The sequence below is a fragment of the Plectropomus leopardus genome, chromosome 12 (assembly GCF_008729295.1).
Source record: "Plectropomus leopardus isolate mb chromosome 12, YSFRI_Pleo_2.0, whole genome shotgun sequence".
Taxonomy (NCBI): Eukaryota; Metazoa; Chordata; class Actinopteri; order Perciformes; family Serranidae; genus Plectropomus; species Plectropomus leopardus.
In genome coordinates, this window is record NC_056474.1 from 23,149,062 (window position 1) to 23,168,243 (window position 19,182).

The following is a 19,182-nucleotide window of genomic DNA, read 5'->3' on the forward strand; positions in this document are numbered from 1 at the left end:
TATGTGTGCTGATCTACTTATGTCTCTCTCTGCTTGTAATCTGACCCAGTGGTCGCAGTTATTTACAAGCTGGTATTTGCATGAATGTTCAGTTCTTTGATATTTAACAAAGGAATACTTTTGTTTTTGATACCTTAACACTGCATGTTTTGTTAAATTTCAATCTTCCATGTTATTAATATCATAGGATATCTAAAATTACTAAATAAAAGGCAACTGGATGTGGTGTTTTATTGCTGACATAAATATAGTGCCTCAAATCAAGTCTCTAATTTAATTTTAGACCCCTTACCGTCTATTACAGTCTAGAAACCTCATATTTCAGGGTTCCTATGGTCATGAAGAACCTGGAAGTAATGGAATTTTACAAATATATTTTAGAGACCCGTAAAAGTCATAAAAATCACTGAAAGATTTGGAAAAGTTGTGGAGTTTTGTGTAGTGAAATTGTTACAGTAATTTTTCGTAATTCAAGTCCACACAATGTAACATAACAGCAAATTAAATTTCTGTAGCTGTCGACATAACTTTGCTGTGTGTGTGAAATTTTGTTTACCATCACAGTTTGACAAATGCTGGGCAAGTGGAGCAAGAAAAAAGTAAATACATTTTGGGTTCTTGAAAAGTCATGGAAAAGTTTTGAAATTTTTCCCATGAAAATGTGTGGGAACTCTGACATTTTATATCTTAGATACTTCCAGTGTCAAATTTTTGCCATCCAGATGCAGGAATCGTGATAGTAATGCATGTATTAACTGTTAGGGTTTTTTTTTATCATGGGTAAAAATAAAAATGTCACCAGACATTTATCATCATGTTTGTTTAAAAACCAATGATATCAGATGAGTATTAGAAGACTTACACTCATCCCTCCTCCACTGACATTCCCCTGTCTCTACCCAGCATCCAGGGCCCCTCTCAGCCAAGTTCAGCAGTCCAGGATCAGGAGAAGGAGACCCAGGAGAAACCAGTTCAAGCTCCCGGTGCTGGGGTGGAGGGAGATGGCCAGGAGCCTTTAAACGACGAACCGGACCTGTCCACCCTCACCTTGGCTGAGAAGATGGCCCTCTTCAACCGCCTCGCTAAACCTACGGGCAAGACTGCAGAGGGGGCCAGAGGAGACACCCGCCAGCGCAGGGCCAACACCCGGTTTCAGACTCAACCCATTACCCAGGGAGAGGTGGAGAAGGTAGAAAAGGTTTTACTTCATGCACCGTTTTTTCTTGCATTTTCAGATGTAAAATATGAGTTATAAAAGTTGCAGGAAGTTAAGAATCTTCTCAAGATCAAAGATAATACATTTCATCTACACTTCTGAGCAACAAACTTACAAGAGTCAGCAATGTTAACCCTTTGAAACCTGGAGCGACATTACATTTCTTGTGATCCTTGTAGACTCCTTTCACAAGTATTTAAAACCTTTGGTAATAAATGTTCCACAAATTGCAAGAAATTAATATATTTAGAAAAATATTCTTAAAAAGCTAGGGGAAAGAGTATAAGGAGAAAAAAAATCAAGGGAAAAGCTTTATTTATTGCTAATTATCAGAATTTCTTCTTTGTTGCTCATTGCCTCCTTCCCTTGATTTGAAAGAAATCAAGTGAATTTGCTCAGGGTTTCAAAGGTTTAAAGGCATGCAACCTCTAAAACATATTAGTTCAGGAGAGCTTAGCGTAGATTACAATAGATTCACTTTTTCCCTGCTTTCTCATCCCAAACCCACTCACTCACCTTGGTGGCATCCATCCTAACTGCCTCCATAAAATAAAAAAATGAATTAATAATGAATATGGTAAAGTTTAAATGAGGGAAAAAAGTCCCCAAAACATTTTTGTGCAGGCAATGTTAGAGGCGCAGACACCAACATAAAGTTAGCACATAGAATACCAACAGTAGTGTAATGCACAGATTTGTGGCCTTAATAAGTAGTGCATTAGAACTAATGTGCAGGAGACATTGTAAATTAATTGTGATGAAAAACCTTGAATTATAAGATTATTTGGATGTAAAATCTTCCTACAGTACAGAGGCCTGAAGCAACAGACAATGCACTTCCAGGTCACGTGTACTGCAGTGGGTGTTTTGCAGTGCACCCGTGCGCCATGATTCTGCAGCTGGATGACTCTCAAATATGACGAAATGAACAGATGTCACAAAGTTTATTCTGCTTTTGCTTTTAAATCCAGTCCCTTCTAGATGTCATAAATGACCAACAATTCACACATGGAAGCTCTGAAAACTGCACAGCAAAGTGATGTTGATTTAGTCATGAAGAATCATACTGCATCAAAAAATATGTCTGAGACTTGAAATCTCATTTTGTTGCTTGTTGATGGGATGCTTTTTCATCTACTTTGCAAAAACATTGCCCGATGTGTCCCCACCTTGCACAGATATAATGATATATATACAGTACAGGTAAAGTGCAGTGCAAACGTAGGATAAGAATTGATATTCCTTCCTCCGCTTCTCTGAAGACACTGAGACTAAAACACAGTGTTAGATGCTTCCTGTTAGATTGGCTTGACCTCCACCATATTTTCAACATTCAATCACTGGTGTTCATGCAGGAAGCTGAGCTGCCGGTAGCCTCTGCGGTGTGTAACGGTGACTTAGAGGCCAATCAGGGAGAACATGTAAGACCCCTACTGCCTGTAGTTTCTGACTGGTTGCATCAAATGATCCCGCTTTTGATTGATCTGATCGGCCCCACCAGTGACCAGCGTTGTCTTGTCTTGCTTACAATAGCTGAGCTGAGCTTGACGATGTCCATAAATCCAATTCAGTGTGTGTTTTTAAGTTTGTAATGCAGACGTGGTAGATGTTGCTTTGTTTGTTTTCCCTGGGTCCTCATCTTAAGTTGTAAGCAGCTTTTATGACATGCTTGTTTACTGCACAACAAGCATGAGATTTTTCGACTGCAAATACTGCATGCTAGTTTGTTCTGGCTTCCTCCAAACCTGAATAAACTAGCAAAATAAAAAAAAATAAAAAAGCTTATTTGGGAAGTATGTGGATGGATCTGGCTGTGTGCAGAAATGTGTGTGGGTCAATGCAAAGACCTTGTATCTCAACCAAAATCAATTGGCAGTAGTCTGGTGTAGAGTTTTAGCATCTCTACTGAAGCCATCAGAAGGAGAGATGGATTTCAATTTCAAAATTCAACACACTAATATTGATGCTAATAGTTGAAAAGCTTTAATGTTGTGTTTTTAGGGCCTTTAAGGCTGTATTACAAGCAAATTATACAATTTCCTTAACATTTTTTATCTGTATTTATATTGGCATTTATGATATAGTTTGAAATTAGGTAGTGTTCCTCTCTCAGGGATACATCGACATTTTATTCTTTCTTAAATTCACTTTCTTAGCATGACACGAGGAGTCACACTGGCCACATTTATGGAAATAAGCCAGATGGAAACATACTGAAATTCACCACTGATCAATTCATGCAGTATAAAAAACAAATATTAAGTTGGTTAACAAGCAAATATGAACACAAAGTAAATGTCACCAGACCAGATCCATGCAAAATAGTTTATAATTAAACAGAATTTAGGTTTTTTACAAGAGTCACATAACTGTGAAGGTAAATGTTTTGCCTGTTTTGTCCTAATGATTCGTTTGTGTCAAAGTCTGTGCTTCATGCTGCCATTTTGTGAATGACATGATACAGCTCATGGGCATTCCCAAACTACTAAAATGTTTCCCTGATTTGCTTTGATTGCTGCTGTCTTTCCCCTCATCCGTCCATCTGTTTTTCTTCTACCTTTAATCCTCTTTGTCATCCCACCTTATTCTTCCATCCATACATCTGCTCATCATCAAATAGCTTCTGTAACAGCAACAAATACCTCCATTAATCTCTAACTTCCCTGCCTCAGCTACAATTAATCCATTCCCTCTCCATATCAATTCAGTCAGTTTGTTGTTGATATTCTATGTGTCCCAAAAATATGACATCATTCCTGCTATTCCTGCAGCTAAAAAACGGTGGTGAGATCAAACTGGAGCCCCTGTCAGCCTCTCTGATCCGCTCCGTGGCAGCCGTCACCTCCCAAGCATCCGTAACCGCGGTAACCATCACGCCAGGCAGCAGCGGCGATGATGATGGTCACCGTCCAGGGAAGTCCACTGCTGTGCCCTACATCCCTGCCCAACAACAGGTTCCCAGCACCACAAGCAGCCACCAGGAGAGGGCGTTGAGGTATTTCTCCATGACCCAGAGCGGGGACCCAGGCCACCCTGAGCCTGAGCTCAACTCCTCCCTTCCCATCCCTGAGAGCCGAGAGAAAGCGGGGGCGCCTATTGGTCCCACCTCCTCTCCTGGTCACAGACAGCAGGGGGAGGCTGCGGAGGAGGGCTGGAGAGAGCGTCAGGAGGAGGAGGTTAGGGGGAGACAGCAGGGAGGAGCCAGAGAGGAGATCCAAGACGGCAGCATTCAGGGAAAGCTGCACTCCCCCGACAGGGACCGGGACAGCAGGCAGCAGCAGCATCCTCAGCCTCAGCACTCTGCAGAGCCCTCTTTGTGGAGGGGCGAGACAGAGCCTCTGCCCAGCTGGAGAGCCGCAGACGGACACTCCCAAGAGAGCAGGGAGAGAGCTGAGGGAAGAGGAAGAGGAGGGTACCTGAGAGAGGCTGTTCACAGCTCCTCCACACAGGAGCAGGAGAGGAGCGGTGGCCGGAGCCAGCCGGGCATCTCAGGTAGGAGGCTTCACACAGAAAAGAGATGGAGAGGAGTGGGGGGGGGGGGGGGGAATACAGGGTTGTGGGTAAAAGGAGGGATGTGGGAAAGGAGATTACAATGGAGGGGACATAAAGAAAAGAGAGAAAGGCAGTGACAAAAAAAGAGGAAGCAATGTCTAGGGAAGGGACTGTTCTCATTATCCTCATTGTCTTATGCAGCGTGCTCCCACGCATGATTGCTTTCTGACGGCTGCACACACACACTTGTCCCAGCTGGGGGTATTTGATTTGGCAGATACAGAGAGAGAGAGAGTGTGAAGGAGAGAGAGAGAGAGACGTCTGAAGCTGCATCTAATTAGCATATTTTTCCATGCATTTGCCTCGTGGCTCCTCTTTGTCTAGAAAGAGGAAGACCTTTTCCTGACATGCCGTTTGTCAGCAAACAGCCGGAGATTTTGAGATCGAACTGTGTGTGCACACTGCCGTGGCCTATAAAGGGGCTGTGGTCCCCATGCACCATATTAACGCCTGTGGGCTAGCCTTGCTCACACTACAGTATAATAGACCTGACCTGTTTTTATGTGCTGATGCAGAATGTGTCCAGGGGTGGTTTTTTCCCATGCATGCACACAAACAGTGCAGAGGATCATCAGCACTCAGTGAGAGGGTACAGAACAATTGGTCGACACTTACATGAAGCAGGTAGAGGACAGGAAGGACACAATGGACGCCTTGTCTGCAGGCTGTACTCTTATTTACTTCTGCGTGGATAGATTCTCATTCAAGTATAGTCTATTAGACTCATAAGGCTAGCAGGACTTGTATCGACTTAGTATCATTCCCTGCGGACATAACCACTACACCCCTATCACTGACCCTAACCCTGACCTTAACTAAGAACGTCTTAAGCCTAAGACATTTTACTTGTCGGGACCAGTGTTTTGTCCCCAGTTGTGAGAGGAGTCCCCAAAATGTGACCAGCATACTGTACACAGCAGGCTTTAGTTCATACTAATCATATTGCCTCTGCAAAAGCAGCTGCATGTGTGCATGCAGGCCTTTCAGAGATGAGGACTGGGTAACTGGGGATTTACGCTAATCAAACAATAAGTAAAAATTAGGGCTGTAAAACAATTTATTTCTAAATCACAATTAATCACAGGATTTCAATAGATAATTGAGATGAATTGCATTTTTTTAATGACAATGAATTCAGTTCCATTTTTTTGCATTTCAAAACCGTTTTTTAAGTCCATATTGATGAAGTAAAGCAATTCTTACCAGATTGTGTAGATTAGGGATCAAATAACAACAAAAAATTGCATGGGACTAGCATAAAGTTAGAATGTCTGTAAAGGGGAGACTCATGGGTACCCACAGAATCCATTTTCATTCAGATATCTTGAGGTCAGAGGTCAAGGGACCCCTGTGAAATAACCATGCCGTTTTTCCACCACCATAATTAAGCTTAACTTGGAGCGTTATTCATTTGCATTTTCATATGATATCAGTATCAAATAAATTTACAAAAAAAAATTGTATGTACCTTAATCACATCCCAGTCAGAGCAAAAACAAGTAAAAATAAATGTCATTGAAAAAAAATGTGGATTTCTTCCATTGCATCCAACTAAGGCTGAACAATTCGTCAAAATTTGATCAAAATTGCAGTATTGCCCACTGTAATTTTTTAAAGTGCAGGAGGTGAAATATTTTTTTTAAGGTGAAATGTGCATCAAAACACCATTTTAAATTGAATATTGTCATGCTGCAGAGATGTCCTGGCCTATTCAGCAAATTCTACTAACTTAAGAAAACATCTTTGTTTAGCAGAGAAAAATCCCCCTATTCATTTTAATGAGTTTTTCAATGAAAATGAGATTAATGTTGTAAAAATGATCAATCCCTCCAATATCGCAAATCATATCACAATTGCAATACCAGTAGGCCTGTGCTCGACTGAGAATTTTGCCAGTGGAATCAGATTTGCGAGTTCATTACGAATATTTGGTGATTTGGTGTTTTGAGATAAAGTTTTTAAGTCTGCAGAATGTTAGTTGTGACAGCGCATTCACCTAATATGGTGGACAATCTAACAGCGCTTACGTGGGATCATTTGTGCACAACATTTGTGGTTTACACTCGATATTAAACAAAGGCCGAAAACTGTGTTGATGGGCTGTAACTTCACCCGTTCTCGCCAAAAGAGAGATGATGATGTTATCTCAGAGCCTTATGGTGCAGAGACTCTCTTCCTCTGTGCCGACATTGTTGATGCGTGATTATAGACTGTTTATCTTCTTTTTCAGACTTGCCGGATCATCCTGCGCCACTGAGGCCACTGATAGCTAAGGTGTCATCCAGGACAGTGTCTCACGTTTCAAGCAGCCAGCCTCAGAAGCAAACCAACATCCAGCCTCCTCAAACTCTCCCTAAACCCCTCACACAACAGCCTCCTCCAACAGCCCCCAAACCTTCGGTCGACATCCAGCTCCAGCCGTACTCCCAGCCCTCTCAGCCCCCACCAACGTATCCCAAACCTTTCACTCAGTCCCCACAAACCCAGCCCAAACCTCAGGGATTTGTCCAACCTCTCCCTAAGCCTTATCTGCAGACAGCCCCTCAGCCCCAGCCTAAACCCCAGGTGCCTCCACAAACACCACCCAAGCCCCAGTCCTTCCCCCAGGCACTGGTCAAGTCCCAGTCGCTGCCCCTGGACCACAGCGAGGACCTCAGCAAGCACAGTGTCCATTCTGGAGATCTGCTGTCCCCCACAGACTCTGGAGACCAACTGTCTGACGGCATGTCCACCAAACAGATGTCCATCAAGGAGAGGTGAGTGACAGCTGAGGGTTTGGGTTGAAGATTTAAAAGCACATTATTAGTCAGTCATTATTAGTCTTATATTTTTTTATACTACTTCTATTGGTTTTTCTGTCCTTTTTTTCTCTCTTCTGTTTTTTTTATGTCTTTACAACATGGTACTGAGCTGTTGCTGGAAACCTGAATTTCCCTGTTGGGATTATTAAAGTTGCTATACCTACTGTATATAGGTTAATGCCACTGTTCAGGTTGTGAGCCCAACTGGCTGAGTTGCCAGTGGCTGACACTCGCTGCTAAAAAACACGGATCTAACATCATTTTAAGATTACAGCACACTTCTCTGACACTGTACCTTGCAACAGGACCCATGATGTTTGGTGTTATTGTTATTTTATCTTTACTGGACTGCAGGCCAGTATTGGATCTAAGATTATCTGCTACCAGGCCACAAGTAAACAGGATGATTTGGCAAAAAAATGCTGAAAAATAATGATGGAACTTTAATTGCAACATTTCAAAATGTGGCACAGTGGGTTTGTACTGCATTTTTCCTCCTCTCCTCACCCCCTGTCACACCAACAAAATGTGAATTTTAACCACAGCTTATCTCTATGCAAGGTAGCCAGTCCCTTATCGTCTTTGATATTTATTGAGTAACCACAGTTAGAGACAAACTAAATTAAAGTTTCGGTTTTGTTTGTTTTTTTTATGCTTTTTTGCATTCTCTCTCCTGCACTTTTGTGACTCTTTGTCTCTCTGTCAGTTTCTAACTTGTATCAAGGCTCTGGCTTATGTTTGTTGGGCAGATAAATAAATTTGGAGAGAGATCAAGACTAAAACTAAACATACATTATTTGTGAACAAACATATGACCATGCAAACAGACCAATACAGGGTTCCTATGCAGTATGGGAAAGTCCAGAATTAGATTTTAGTCATTTCCAGATAAGTATGGAAAAAAGAAATACTTTTTGTTTCCAGAATATTGCCCCTATTCTGTTTTCTTAATTCACAATTTCAGTGTTTTTCAATGGAGCCTTGTGCGTGCCAGAATGAGCATGATGTTGTCAAAAGCAGGGCAAGAATTATGTATATCATTAAATTGCATTACAGATCACAAATAACCAAACAGTAAGCTTGCCTGACCATTTAGGAGTTATGCAGTGATGTGGTTATCAGTTAACAAGCTGTCTTTTCTACGCAGGAGAGCATATGTTTAAGGCTGAATTCAGCGTCGTTTCCATGGACACAGTGAATACACAAGGCTGCACAGGCATCATGAAAATTTAATTATTTAACTTTTTTCTCAAACTCATTCTAGGTCCTTGTACTCAGATATAAAATGTGGTTTTAAAAATTGTCGGAAGGTATAGAGATTTGAGTCTGGAAAAGTATGCAGTTTTGAAACTGAATATGTATAGGAACCCTATGTTACTTTAGCTTTCACCACATGTACCAATAGAGTGTGGAGAACAATCATATTTGCATTACCCTGACTCGTTGCAGGCAACAACGCTGAAAATATAAAAAAAGGTTTGGTATGTTTATTTGTGATCCATCAGTCACCAATGAAAAAAATAAGAGCCACAACTCTGCACTAATGTTCAGTAGTTTTGTAAGATATGCGTGACATGAAAGGAGAAATAAATAAGTTAATTCTATTCATCAGTATAACTTCACACATGCATTGTGGTTAGAACTTGTGATCAGTGGTAAAGGGAGCTCCTTTTTCTTGACTGAAAAAAACAACTTTCTGATTGCTATCACAGTGACTCCCAATCTGCTGCAGATTATCAAATGAAAACCAGATCTCTGAAAAACTGAAAATAAAGGCTGATCCATAATAAAGGCATGGGGTTAAAGTGCTCCTTAAAAGCTGATGTCTAGCAAAGCTGCAGGCACAAATTAACCTTGATTCCATTCACAAATCCAGAATCGAGTCAGAGCTCGGCCCTTCACAAGGTGAAAACTGAGATGTCAGCAGAGATCAGACAGTGCCTCATAAATTCGCAGCGTTTGACAGAATCAGGCGCGAGTCACTTTCTCCCCGTCCTTGCAGTATGTAGGTTTTTTTTCCACCCTATTACATTTTTGGAGGTGTGAGAGATTCATTTTTAGCAACATTGTGTTTCTCCTTTCAGAGCCGTGTGGACTGGAGGAGAAATCCTCAGAGATTTCACAGATTCCTCCTAATGCCCTCATTTCTGCCCTGTCCACACTCAGGCAGCGGAGATGATGACATACTTTCTTTTACCCCTCAGCCATCAGTTATCAGCACTTTGGAGGTCTTTTTTTAACAGTCACATTTTCTGGTTGCAGAGCAGAAATCTCTGACCTGGTTTTTCACTCTTGAATGATTATTTTCTAATGACCTTTATGGGCATAATGGAAATGCAGGACAGTTTTTGTTCCCTGTATTTGATCATTTTCTTGGTTGATCACATTAACTGTCAGACCTTAAAATGAAATCCCATGGGAATGTAGAAAATGTTAGCAATTAAAAAGGTCCAACCCAGTTCAACAAAACACAGCTTAACACAAGGATAAAATGTGCTGTTGCCGATTTTTAACCAGGTCAGCATCACTTATTCTGGAGCTCCCCATCTATCTGCTAGCCAAAATGACTCGTTGCACACATCACTGTCTATCCTGACTCTGCCAGTTCCTTTTGGTATTTTTCGAAACAGCAACTAAAAGATCTGAAATCAAATTTGACTGCTGCTTTTCCAGCTTTGAGCCCATTTCTTCAGTATTTTTTTAATTTTTTGAAGTTAGCTTTAAAGTGAATAAAGTTTTTGAAGTCCTGGTAACTTGGTAGGGAAGAATTTAAAGATCTTCATATCCACTTCTCCCTCTTTTCTCCCACTTAAGTAGCAATTTTTTAAAAAAAATCTTACTTTGTTAGATATGATCCACAAAATTTCAGCACGTTTCGGTAAATATAGAAAAAAAACTGCAACTCCCTTCCTTCCATGATATATTTTTTTTTAGAATTTTTAATTATTTTTCTGTGATGCTAAAAAGGCCATGGATGGAGAATCAGGAATGCAAAAATAAATGTAAGTTTCTGTAATCCTTCTCAGCTAATTGAACAACAACAACAACGACAACTGTTCTGTGGATACCATGTGAATACTATGGCTGTGTACATAGTGAACACACTTTTGCTTTGTGTGCAGTATACTGCATATGCTGTTTGTTTTGTTGTACACCCACCTGGGGACTGGGGATGAGAAATGAGTTTTTGGTTATATCTCTGGGTAATGCTTCAGATTTCAAGTGCTGAAAATTATTTTTGTACATGTGGTCCCTTTCAAATAAAATGTCAATAGATAAAACTGAGACAAGTCATTAAGAACAGACAGTATAAACAGGGTTGCTTATAAGTTAGCTTTTTTGCCAACTGATCTTATTAAAATTGATTTTTTTTTTGTTTAATGTCAGAGTGGCACTGCTGAAGAAGAGCGGCGAGGAGGACTGGAGGAACAGATCAACAAAAAACAAGAAGTGGTTAAGGTGGCATCCACTGAGCAGCAGGCTCAGCTATGGGAGACGGAGCAGACCTGCGAGAAGAAGGTCAGTCCGATCTGCTCGCTCGCAGTGTTAATGAGGGATAACTCAAATCATATATCTTATTTTTTCTAAAGAGTTGCAAGTTGTTGTGCTTTAACCCTTTGAAACCTAGATTGAGATCACTTTTCTTGTGCTGGATTCAGATGCCTCTAAGAAGTATTTAAGTCTCTGAACCCAAGAGAGCAATTTCTTACACAAACATGGAATTAAAAAAAAAAATAAATTCAAAAGCTAGGGAAAAATTTCCTGAGAACTTTTTCTAATTATTATATTATATATTTAAGATTATTTTACAGAAATATACTTTTTAAGCAGGTTTTTATTTCAGGGCATTTCTCTGTTTTTTTTTGTTGTTTTACTTTTCCATTCATTTTTGTTTTTGTGTGTGCGTGTGTGTGTGTGCATTTAAATTCAATTCAGTTCAAAACTTTATTAAGGACTCAGGTCAAAGAGGTCCATAGGTAGGACATTAAAATAAAAAAAGGAAATAAAACACACATATATATATATATACAGACACACTATTTTCATTTAATTTTCTTGTAATTTTTTTTTCATTTTACTAATTTCTTACTCATTTCTAGGTAATTTCTTCTTAATTTGGTCATTGTCTTCTTCCTGTGTATTTTTTTTAAGCATTGTCATGCCCAGCTCGTTCAAGAGCATAACAAAGAAGGGGGGACCACACAATAAACATTTAAAGTAACAATAAATTTATTAAAGATAACACAACAAAACAGACATAAAGTAGAACTTAAACTCACTGTTCTCCCTGGATGCAGCTCACATGCAGTTCACACAAGAAAGAGTTAAACTGTCTCAACCCCCTACCTGATAAACAGGTCACATAGGGGCAATTGCAACACACAGACTAACTCAAAAGATTGCACAAACCGTACGAGCCCCCTCTTGTTATGCCCAGCTCATTCAAGAGCATATCAAAGACGGGAGGACCACACAGTTGCCATTTAAATTAACAATAAATCTATTAAAGATAACACAAACAAGAGCAAACCAAGATGTAGGTCAGTCATCAGTGGTGAGGTGTGGGTGTTGGGTGCATGAAGCGTGTGGGTGCTAAATCAAACCATAAGGAAACAAAAGGCTAACCAAACAAACCAAAAAAAAACTATGTTGGGGTGCCTGGCAGGCACCAGCTTTACAGGAGGAGAGAGGGTGCCATCTTGGAAATGGCCAGGCTTAAATAGGCTTTGGCAGGTGGGTTAAATCTCAACAACGAGGTGGGAGGAGCCGAGCAGGGAGGGAGATCCTGAAACAAAGAGCATAGGCAGGCCAAACAGGAACTGACAAGTGTCCCAGGGGCATCACTGCATTCAAACAAATTTTTAAAGGGCTAATGGATACAATTGGAAAGCTGAGTTCTGTATAGATCTCTGAAATCTCAACAGTACATCTGGCTATATTCTGCCATAAGCAGTAGGGAAAAAATAGACATTTTCCATCATTTTACCCTTTTGCTATTGCCCTGCTACTGTGTTGTTATCTTAGTGGGAGTTTATATAGATCATTTTGGAGTCCTGATTTTAATATACAAACACATTTTTCAAAAAGAGTTAAATTTCTGGGTGATGATGGTCGAACAGCTTTACCAAAGTAGCCAAAATAAAACACAAGAGCCACATTTCAGCCCCCATCCTTCATGGTTACCATGCCAGCTCCTGTCTCCGCTCTTTTAGCTAAGTGCCCCTTTCATTTCCTCCTTCAGTCCATCTGTTGTTTGAGCCCACTGGTCCAGATCAGTGCAGCATCCAGCACCCCATAGGCTGTAGACCAGGAGGCATATGGGACAGTCTGCTCCTGTAGAATTAGCAGTCTTGGGGTTTGCAGAATAGACTCTCCATCTCTTGTTTTATAACAAGATTAGATTAGGGTAAGCTCCGGGCTAAATTTTAATAATGACTTTAAAATCGTATTTGACAGAAAGTGGTGGTACAAGAATCTCTTATTCATATGCACATCTACTGGTTAATACAGCAGCTAGAATTAAATAAATAAAATCAAAGAATTACTTTCAGGATTAACACGTTTTTTCCTGCAGTTCATCTTCTTCACATTAGTATTCTGTTGGGCAAAACTGCCTGCTTAAACCCTCGATGGTAATCCTTCAGGCAGTCTCCCCCTAAACCCATTACAGCAACAATACCCCCCCCCCCCCCCCCCCTTTCTCTCCTCTGACCGAGAACTTCCACTGTGTTTAACCCCTCAGGAGGAAGGGGTGGTCGTTCAAGATTACTCTGCTGTGTCTGTGTCTGAACAGCTATGGGTAAGACCCAGTGTGGGCCGCACACCAACCCTCACCCAATCAGCTTCGTGTGGGACGTGTGTCGTCCAATCACAGCTTTGTGTGGACTTTGTGTTCTTTGACGGCTTCTGCTCATCTGGGGGTCTGTGGGTGCTTTTTTCTTTACTTCAAGTCTGTAAAGCTACTGAGATGGTGGGGTGGTGCTGGCACTTTTCTATGCTTTTTCTTCTTCCGATTCTGTCTAAAAGGGGCATTAAGTAATCAATTTACTTCAAACTAAAGGAAAGTTCACATCTGAATGCAGCTTGTGTTGCCTTTCAGATCAAAACATTCAATTAGCATTTTTGTCTAGTAATATATTATTTATACTTTCTCCAGACATTGTACACATAATAATGACTAGGGCAAGCAAAATCAGATCTTTTTTGGAAAACACGTCATTATGCTGTGATGGCTTTACATTTGTACAAATATGCACAGTTTTATTTAGAGAGAGAGAAGAGAAGAGAAGAGAGAATACATATAAATATAGAAATGTTTTCCAAGCACAAAACAAAATGTCTTCGAGCTAAAATATATAAAAAATTTAATACAAGAATATATATCAGAAAATAATTTTTGAAAGACAGAGATGGATCACTGAAATTGAAAGATTATTCAAATTAAAGAATGTGAAGAAGGTAAAAAAAAAAACACTTGAATGAGAGTTTCATGAGTGAACTTTGTATTGTCTAAAATAGTAAATCGTTGCAAGCAAAAAAAGGTTTTGGATGGTATAGATATGGTATATTTTAAAACCAACTATTACTGAATGCACCTTTAAGCTTTAAGTTGTGTTTTCGCCGCAACAGTTATTGAATATGTGACTTTCTGTGTCTGAGACAAGCTTTTCCTGGCTCAACAAAAAGCTTTTTTTTTTTTTTGCAGTTATTGTCTTTGTTACTAACAGTGAAAACATTGTATTTAATAGAGAATAGATTTTAAGAGCATTTTTAATTTAGGAAGCATGATCTTTTAATTCACTGTAATTCACGGTTCCTGAAAGAGAACAAATTGATATTTACATTGTGCATGTATGTTCCAAAACATATTTAAAATCGATCAGAATTAGCTTTATTTCAATTTGACACATTTTTATTGCTCCCAAAGTACTTAGAGAAATAAACATACAGCTGAAATATGCATGACAAAGCTAAAAAAACATTTAACTTTTATGTACGTACAGGTAGGTGAAAAATATCTAAATATTTATGGAAAGTATATCAGCAACAATGAACACCAACATACTATTTTCAAAGTCTATTTTGTGTACAGTTCACTGTTGTTTACAGCACTTGGAAGCTGGCGAATAGCGAGTAGTTTAACAGTCATGTTGCATTCCCAGTTTTTGGCCCTTCTCTCCTTTGCATCCCTCCCTTACTTCCTTCATCTGCATGCTTGTTGTTTTTCCTTCCATTTCCTCCTTTACTTTCTTTCACTTTTCATCCACCTCTACATCCTCAGGAACCTGTCTTCTCTTCCACCTTTTCCCCTACTATCTCCCTTGGCCAAAAGTGTCAGTATATTGACCATCACAGTCAGGTAAGGACATGCACATGGCACGCTCGAATGTGCTGCATGTACAGAATGGAGTCTTATCTTTCCTGCTCGGTTTATAGCTACTGGTGTGAAGGGCGTTTTGTTGAGTTTTATTTGATTGTGACTGCATGAAAAAAAACGCAGTGTATCACCATCACTCCCATGCTGGAATAAAGTAGTTTATATAGGCTACAGAGGACATGCAGCGAGCACGTTTGAGTGCATCACATCGTTTTATATCTGCTTGGTTTGACACTGTGACTACGTGAATAATTGCTCCTGAGGGAATTGTGGAGTCACATGAAGTTATAGTGAAGCTCTGTGAGAAGTGATGGCGCTCTCTGACTCTTGGACAGCAGATCCAGTGGTGTCAGGAAGCTTTTTGGTTTGGCTTTATGATCTCATTTTAAGTTTAATGCAGCTCTTGAACCTGCGAAGAACATAACTCCAGCGTGACTGAAAATACCCTGAAATTCTAGCTGTCAGCCTCATTGTGCAGACTTTGTTGCTTTTGCATGCAAGACTTGGCACATGAGCTTAATCATATTTCATTACTTAATGGTTTGTCTGATTTCCTCTTGTCTGTGCAGAAGGTGGGAGAGGATATCGAGGCCCAGATGACCATTGAGGAGAGAAAACAGATGATTTCAATTCGTGAGGATGCCTGGAAGACAAAGGGCAAAGGAGCAGCCAATGATTCCACCCAGTACACCGTGGCCGCTCGTATGGTCAAGAAAGGTCAGTGCACAAACCTGCTGTTATCCAGCCATCTTCACTGAGGTGTACACCGTTTGAAAATACCTCTTGGTATGATTTTTATGCACAAGTACACCCATTTTATTAGACCAAAGAGGCCTTCAAAATGCCTTTTCCCTAACTCAGATACTCAGAAACTCAGATTTGTTGGCCACTTTTAGATTTTGATGCACGGTTTAATTATTTGATGAAATGAGAATCAAAACTTTCTTCCATCAAACAGCTCCTCTGTGCACAAATAAATGATTTTCTGTCAATATTATGTTTTCCTGACACTGCCATCAAGTGCTGCTAACGTGTGAAATTGTCCAGTGAAATTTCACACCCAGAGACACTAATCTGAGTACAGAACACCAGAACAACATTTAAACCAAAGATGCTGTGTTTTTGTTGTGAAACTTAGAAATTGAAATACCTATTTCTGGAAGAACTGATAATATCTTTGGTAACTTTAGGTAATGATTTTTTTTCTATAGTAGGTGATAAACTGTCTTGATTTTCATAAAAAGCATAACTTAATCACAGCTGTATATTGAAATATATATTATAAATGGAAATAGAAATGGAATTGAAATAAACTGGCACATATTAAATTTTATATTTTGTCTCAATGCATGTATGTCTGAATGTTGGCAGGCCTGGCAGCTTCCTCCTCTGTTATCAGTCCCATCCTGTCACCGGTTTCCACCAAACTCAAGAGCGGCCTGCCTGCTGTCAACAAACCACAAGAGGGTGAGACAGATCTGCAAGTCCTGTGACGTCACTGCCACCTCCGTGAAAGAAATCCCAGTCAGAGGATTTTACCAATAACTGTGGTTTGAACCAGAATGGACTGAAGTTAATTTTCACACTTGTTGTTGCTTTAGCCAGAAGCACTTTGTACTACAAACATATTTTAAACTATATACAAGTGTACATACAATAATATAAATATTTTATTTACAAAATCATCAAGTTAAAGTCATTAAGCTCATAAAAACACACACATGCACACAAAGACGAATAGCTTGAATACCTCTTTGAAAAATGATATTGAAACAAAAAGAATTGTGCATTTTTTCTGTCGTTAAAAATGTTAGTGTTAGTAATATTGAATTGTGTCATTGATAGAAATCGAGGCCAGACCAGACATGGAATCAGATAAGAAACTAGACAAGTTGGAGAGCTTCTTGGGACGTCTAAATAGCAAAGGTATGTACTTCCTCACTGGTTTTAAGCTCATTAAGTGATATTTAATATCTCTTCAGAAATGTTTTGTGTCACCTGCAGCAGATCTCTAAGAAAAAAATTGCATGTCTGTTTATTTGGTGGGGGGGGTTGCTGAACATGTTTTCTGCTATTTGGGCAAATTTTGTCCTTGGTGTGTACAGATTTTATTATTGCATTAGAGTTTTATCTCCTTTCTCCTTTTTCCTGTGTTGATCAGTGGCAGGTTTGCAGGAAACCACCATAACAGTTACTGAGAAGGCAGTGAAGGAAGTGATGAAGCTGGATGACGAAATCTTCTCCAAGTTCTACAAACGTGTTGCTGAGTTTCCACGCATGCCCACCAGAATCGAGATCAATGAGGATTTTGACTCCATCTTTGGCTCTCAGGCTCCCAAGTAAGAAAAATAATAATGGTGGCTGCACAGAACTCATACATGTCACACACAACTCATACATGCTCATGCACATGTTTTTCTCCCTTTCCAGGTTGACTTCAGCCATGGTGCAGCATAAGCGATCGGTGCGGCCATCAAGGAATGTCCAGGCCTCCAGAAACCCTCTGAAGATGCTGGCAGCCAGAGAGGACATCAGACACGAGTACACCGAGCAGAGACTGAATGTGGCACAGCTGGAGAGCAAGAGAATAAAGGCTGAGAAGAGTGAGTGTAATCATGAGACAGAAAGACTCAATTAAGTCCAAGTATTTCTTCTTACTGTTGACAAAAATCCCAGTTGAAAACTGGAAACTTTTATTATTTTTTACAGCCTACAAAAATATATCTCCACCTTTTTTTTTAAGAGGATAAACAAACAGAACTAATGTAGTAATTATGTAGTAATGTAGTAATGCAGCCTCATATGACCTACTTCTGTAGCAGTGTTTACAGTCGGAGTTTAGTTTCTTAAAAGTTTAATAAAGCATTTGTGCTATTTTTCTGTCCTTTGTAGTTGTATATTTTTTTAAAATAAAATGTGTACTCTTTATTGCAGTTAATAAAACCTCTGAGTACTCCGAGGCTGCTCTGGCAGGTCTAGCCAGTAAAGAAAACTTCAGCAGCGTGAGTCTGCGCAGCGTCAACATCTCTGAGCAGATGTCCAACAACAGCGCTGTGCCGTACAAGAACCTCATGCTGATGCAGGTTAAAGGTAAAAAGACCTTCTGACTGTGCTGAGATATATCTCTGAAGCTCCTACCCTCTGACTTTATGTGCTTTCAGGGCTTAGACTAATAATAGATGTTAAGCTCTAATTAAACCCTGGACGTGAACAGATTTTGTTAACTTCAATCAGAGCTGTTTCCCCCTCTGTCCAGTCTTTGTGGTAAGATAAGCTAAGGAGCTGCTGGCTGTATAATTAAATGGCTGTTATAAGACCTTCTCATCTAACTCTTGACTAAAAAGCATATTTCCCAAAATGTCAAACTATTCCTTTAAAAAAAAAGCTTAGTAGCCATTCATTTTTCTGACATATGACATTTTTAACGAAGAGCCAATGTGCTCAAAAGAAAGTGAAAACTATGATTTGTCATGATAAGAACTCTTTCATTCCAGGTCGTCGTCATGTTCAGACCAGATTAGTGGAGCCGAGAGCGTCATCACTGAACAGTGGCGACTGTTTCCTGTTGGTCACTCCAGAGCACTGCTTCATCTGGATAGGAGAGTTCTCAAATGTCATTGAGAAGGCCAAGGTGAGCGCTATGATTTTATTATTAATTATGTGTCTTATACTCAAGAGTTTCACTTTAGATGTGGAGAAGCAAGGCTACTGTTGTAATATTGGCATTAGCAAAGATGATTCATTGATGATTCTGCCTCTCATTTGCATTCCCCACACAAACACACACACACACACACACACACACACACACACACACACACAGTAATCCCTGATACACACTGGCACATATGCCCATCTGTGCTCCTCATCCAACACATGCTTTCAGGCTACAGCTCTTCCATTTCCCCAGAGGATGTCTGTCTAGACACTTTGCAATAAACATTTGTTTTTATACTCCACCTCCTCGTTCAGTGCTGTTTACTCATTTTATTGTGTTTTTATGCACAAGAACATTAACTTGATTCAGCCAAACTTTTTTCCTATAGTTTCCTCACTTCAGTGTCTGACTCAGTTGCACCTTTTTGCAGAATTTTCATATAAATGTGAAGCAGATTGTTGTAGAGGTCATTTCACCGTTCATGGATAAATCAAGAAAAGTCACATGTCCTCGTTGTTTACATCAAAGTCAACATGGGACTAAGAGACACAGCGCACAGACATCACCACTATCTCAG

General features: G+C 39.9%; 1 protein-coding gene across 1 annotated transcript in view; it reads left to right on the forward strand.

Moving 5' to 3' along the window:
- Positions 1 to 19,182, forward strand: part of LOC121951703 (supervillin-like) — a 50,567-nt gene that overhangs the window by 15,830 nt on the left and 15,555 nt on the right. Inside the window, 15 exon segments of the mRNA XM_042498144.1 lie at positions 904 to 1,189; positions 2,572 to 2,637; positions 3,988 to 4,708; positions 6,999 to 7,524; positions 10,957 to 11,000; positions 11,003 to 11,088; positions 13,313 to 13,369; positions 14,852 to 14,929; positions 15,517 to 15,664; positions 16,319 to 16,414; positions 16,793 to 16,873; positions 17,109 to 17,286; positions 17,378 to 17,550; positions 17,882 to 18,037; positions 18,442 to 18,578. Of these exon segments, the coding sequence (XP_042354078.1) occupies positions 904 to 1,189; positions 2,572 to 2,637; positions 3,988 to 4,708; positions 6,999 to 7,524; positions 10,957 to 11,000; positions 11,003 to 11,088; positions 13,313 to 13,369; positions 14,852 to 14,929; positions 15,517 to 15,664; positions 16,319 to 16,414; positions 16,793 to 16,873; positions 17,109 to 17,286; positions 17,378 to 17,550; positions 17,882 to 18,037; positions 18,442 to 18,578 (2,833 nt within the window).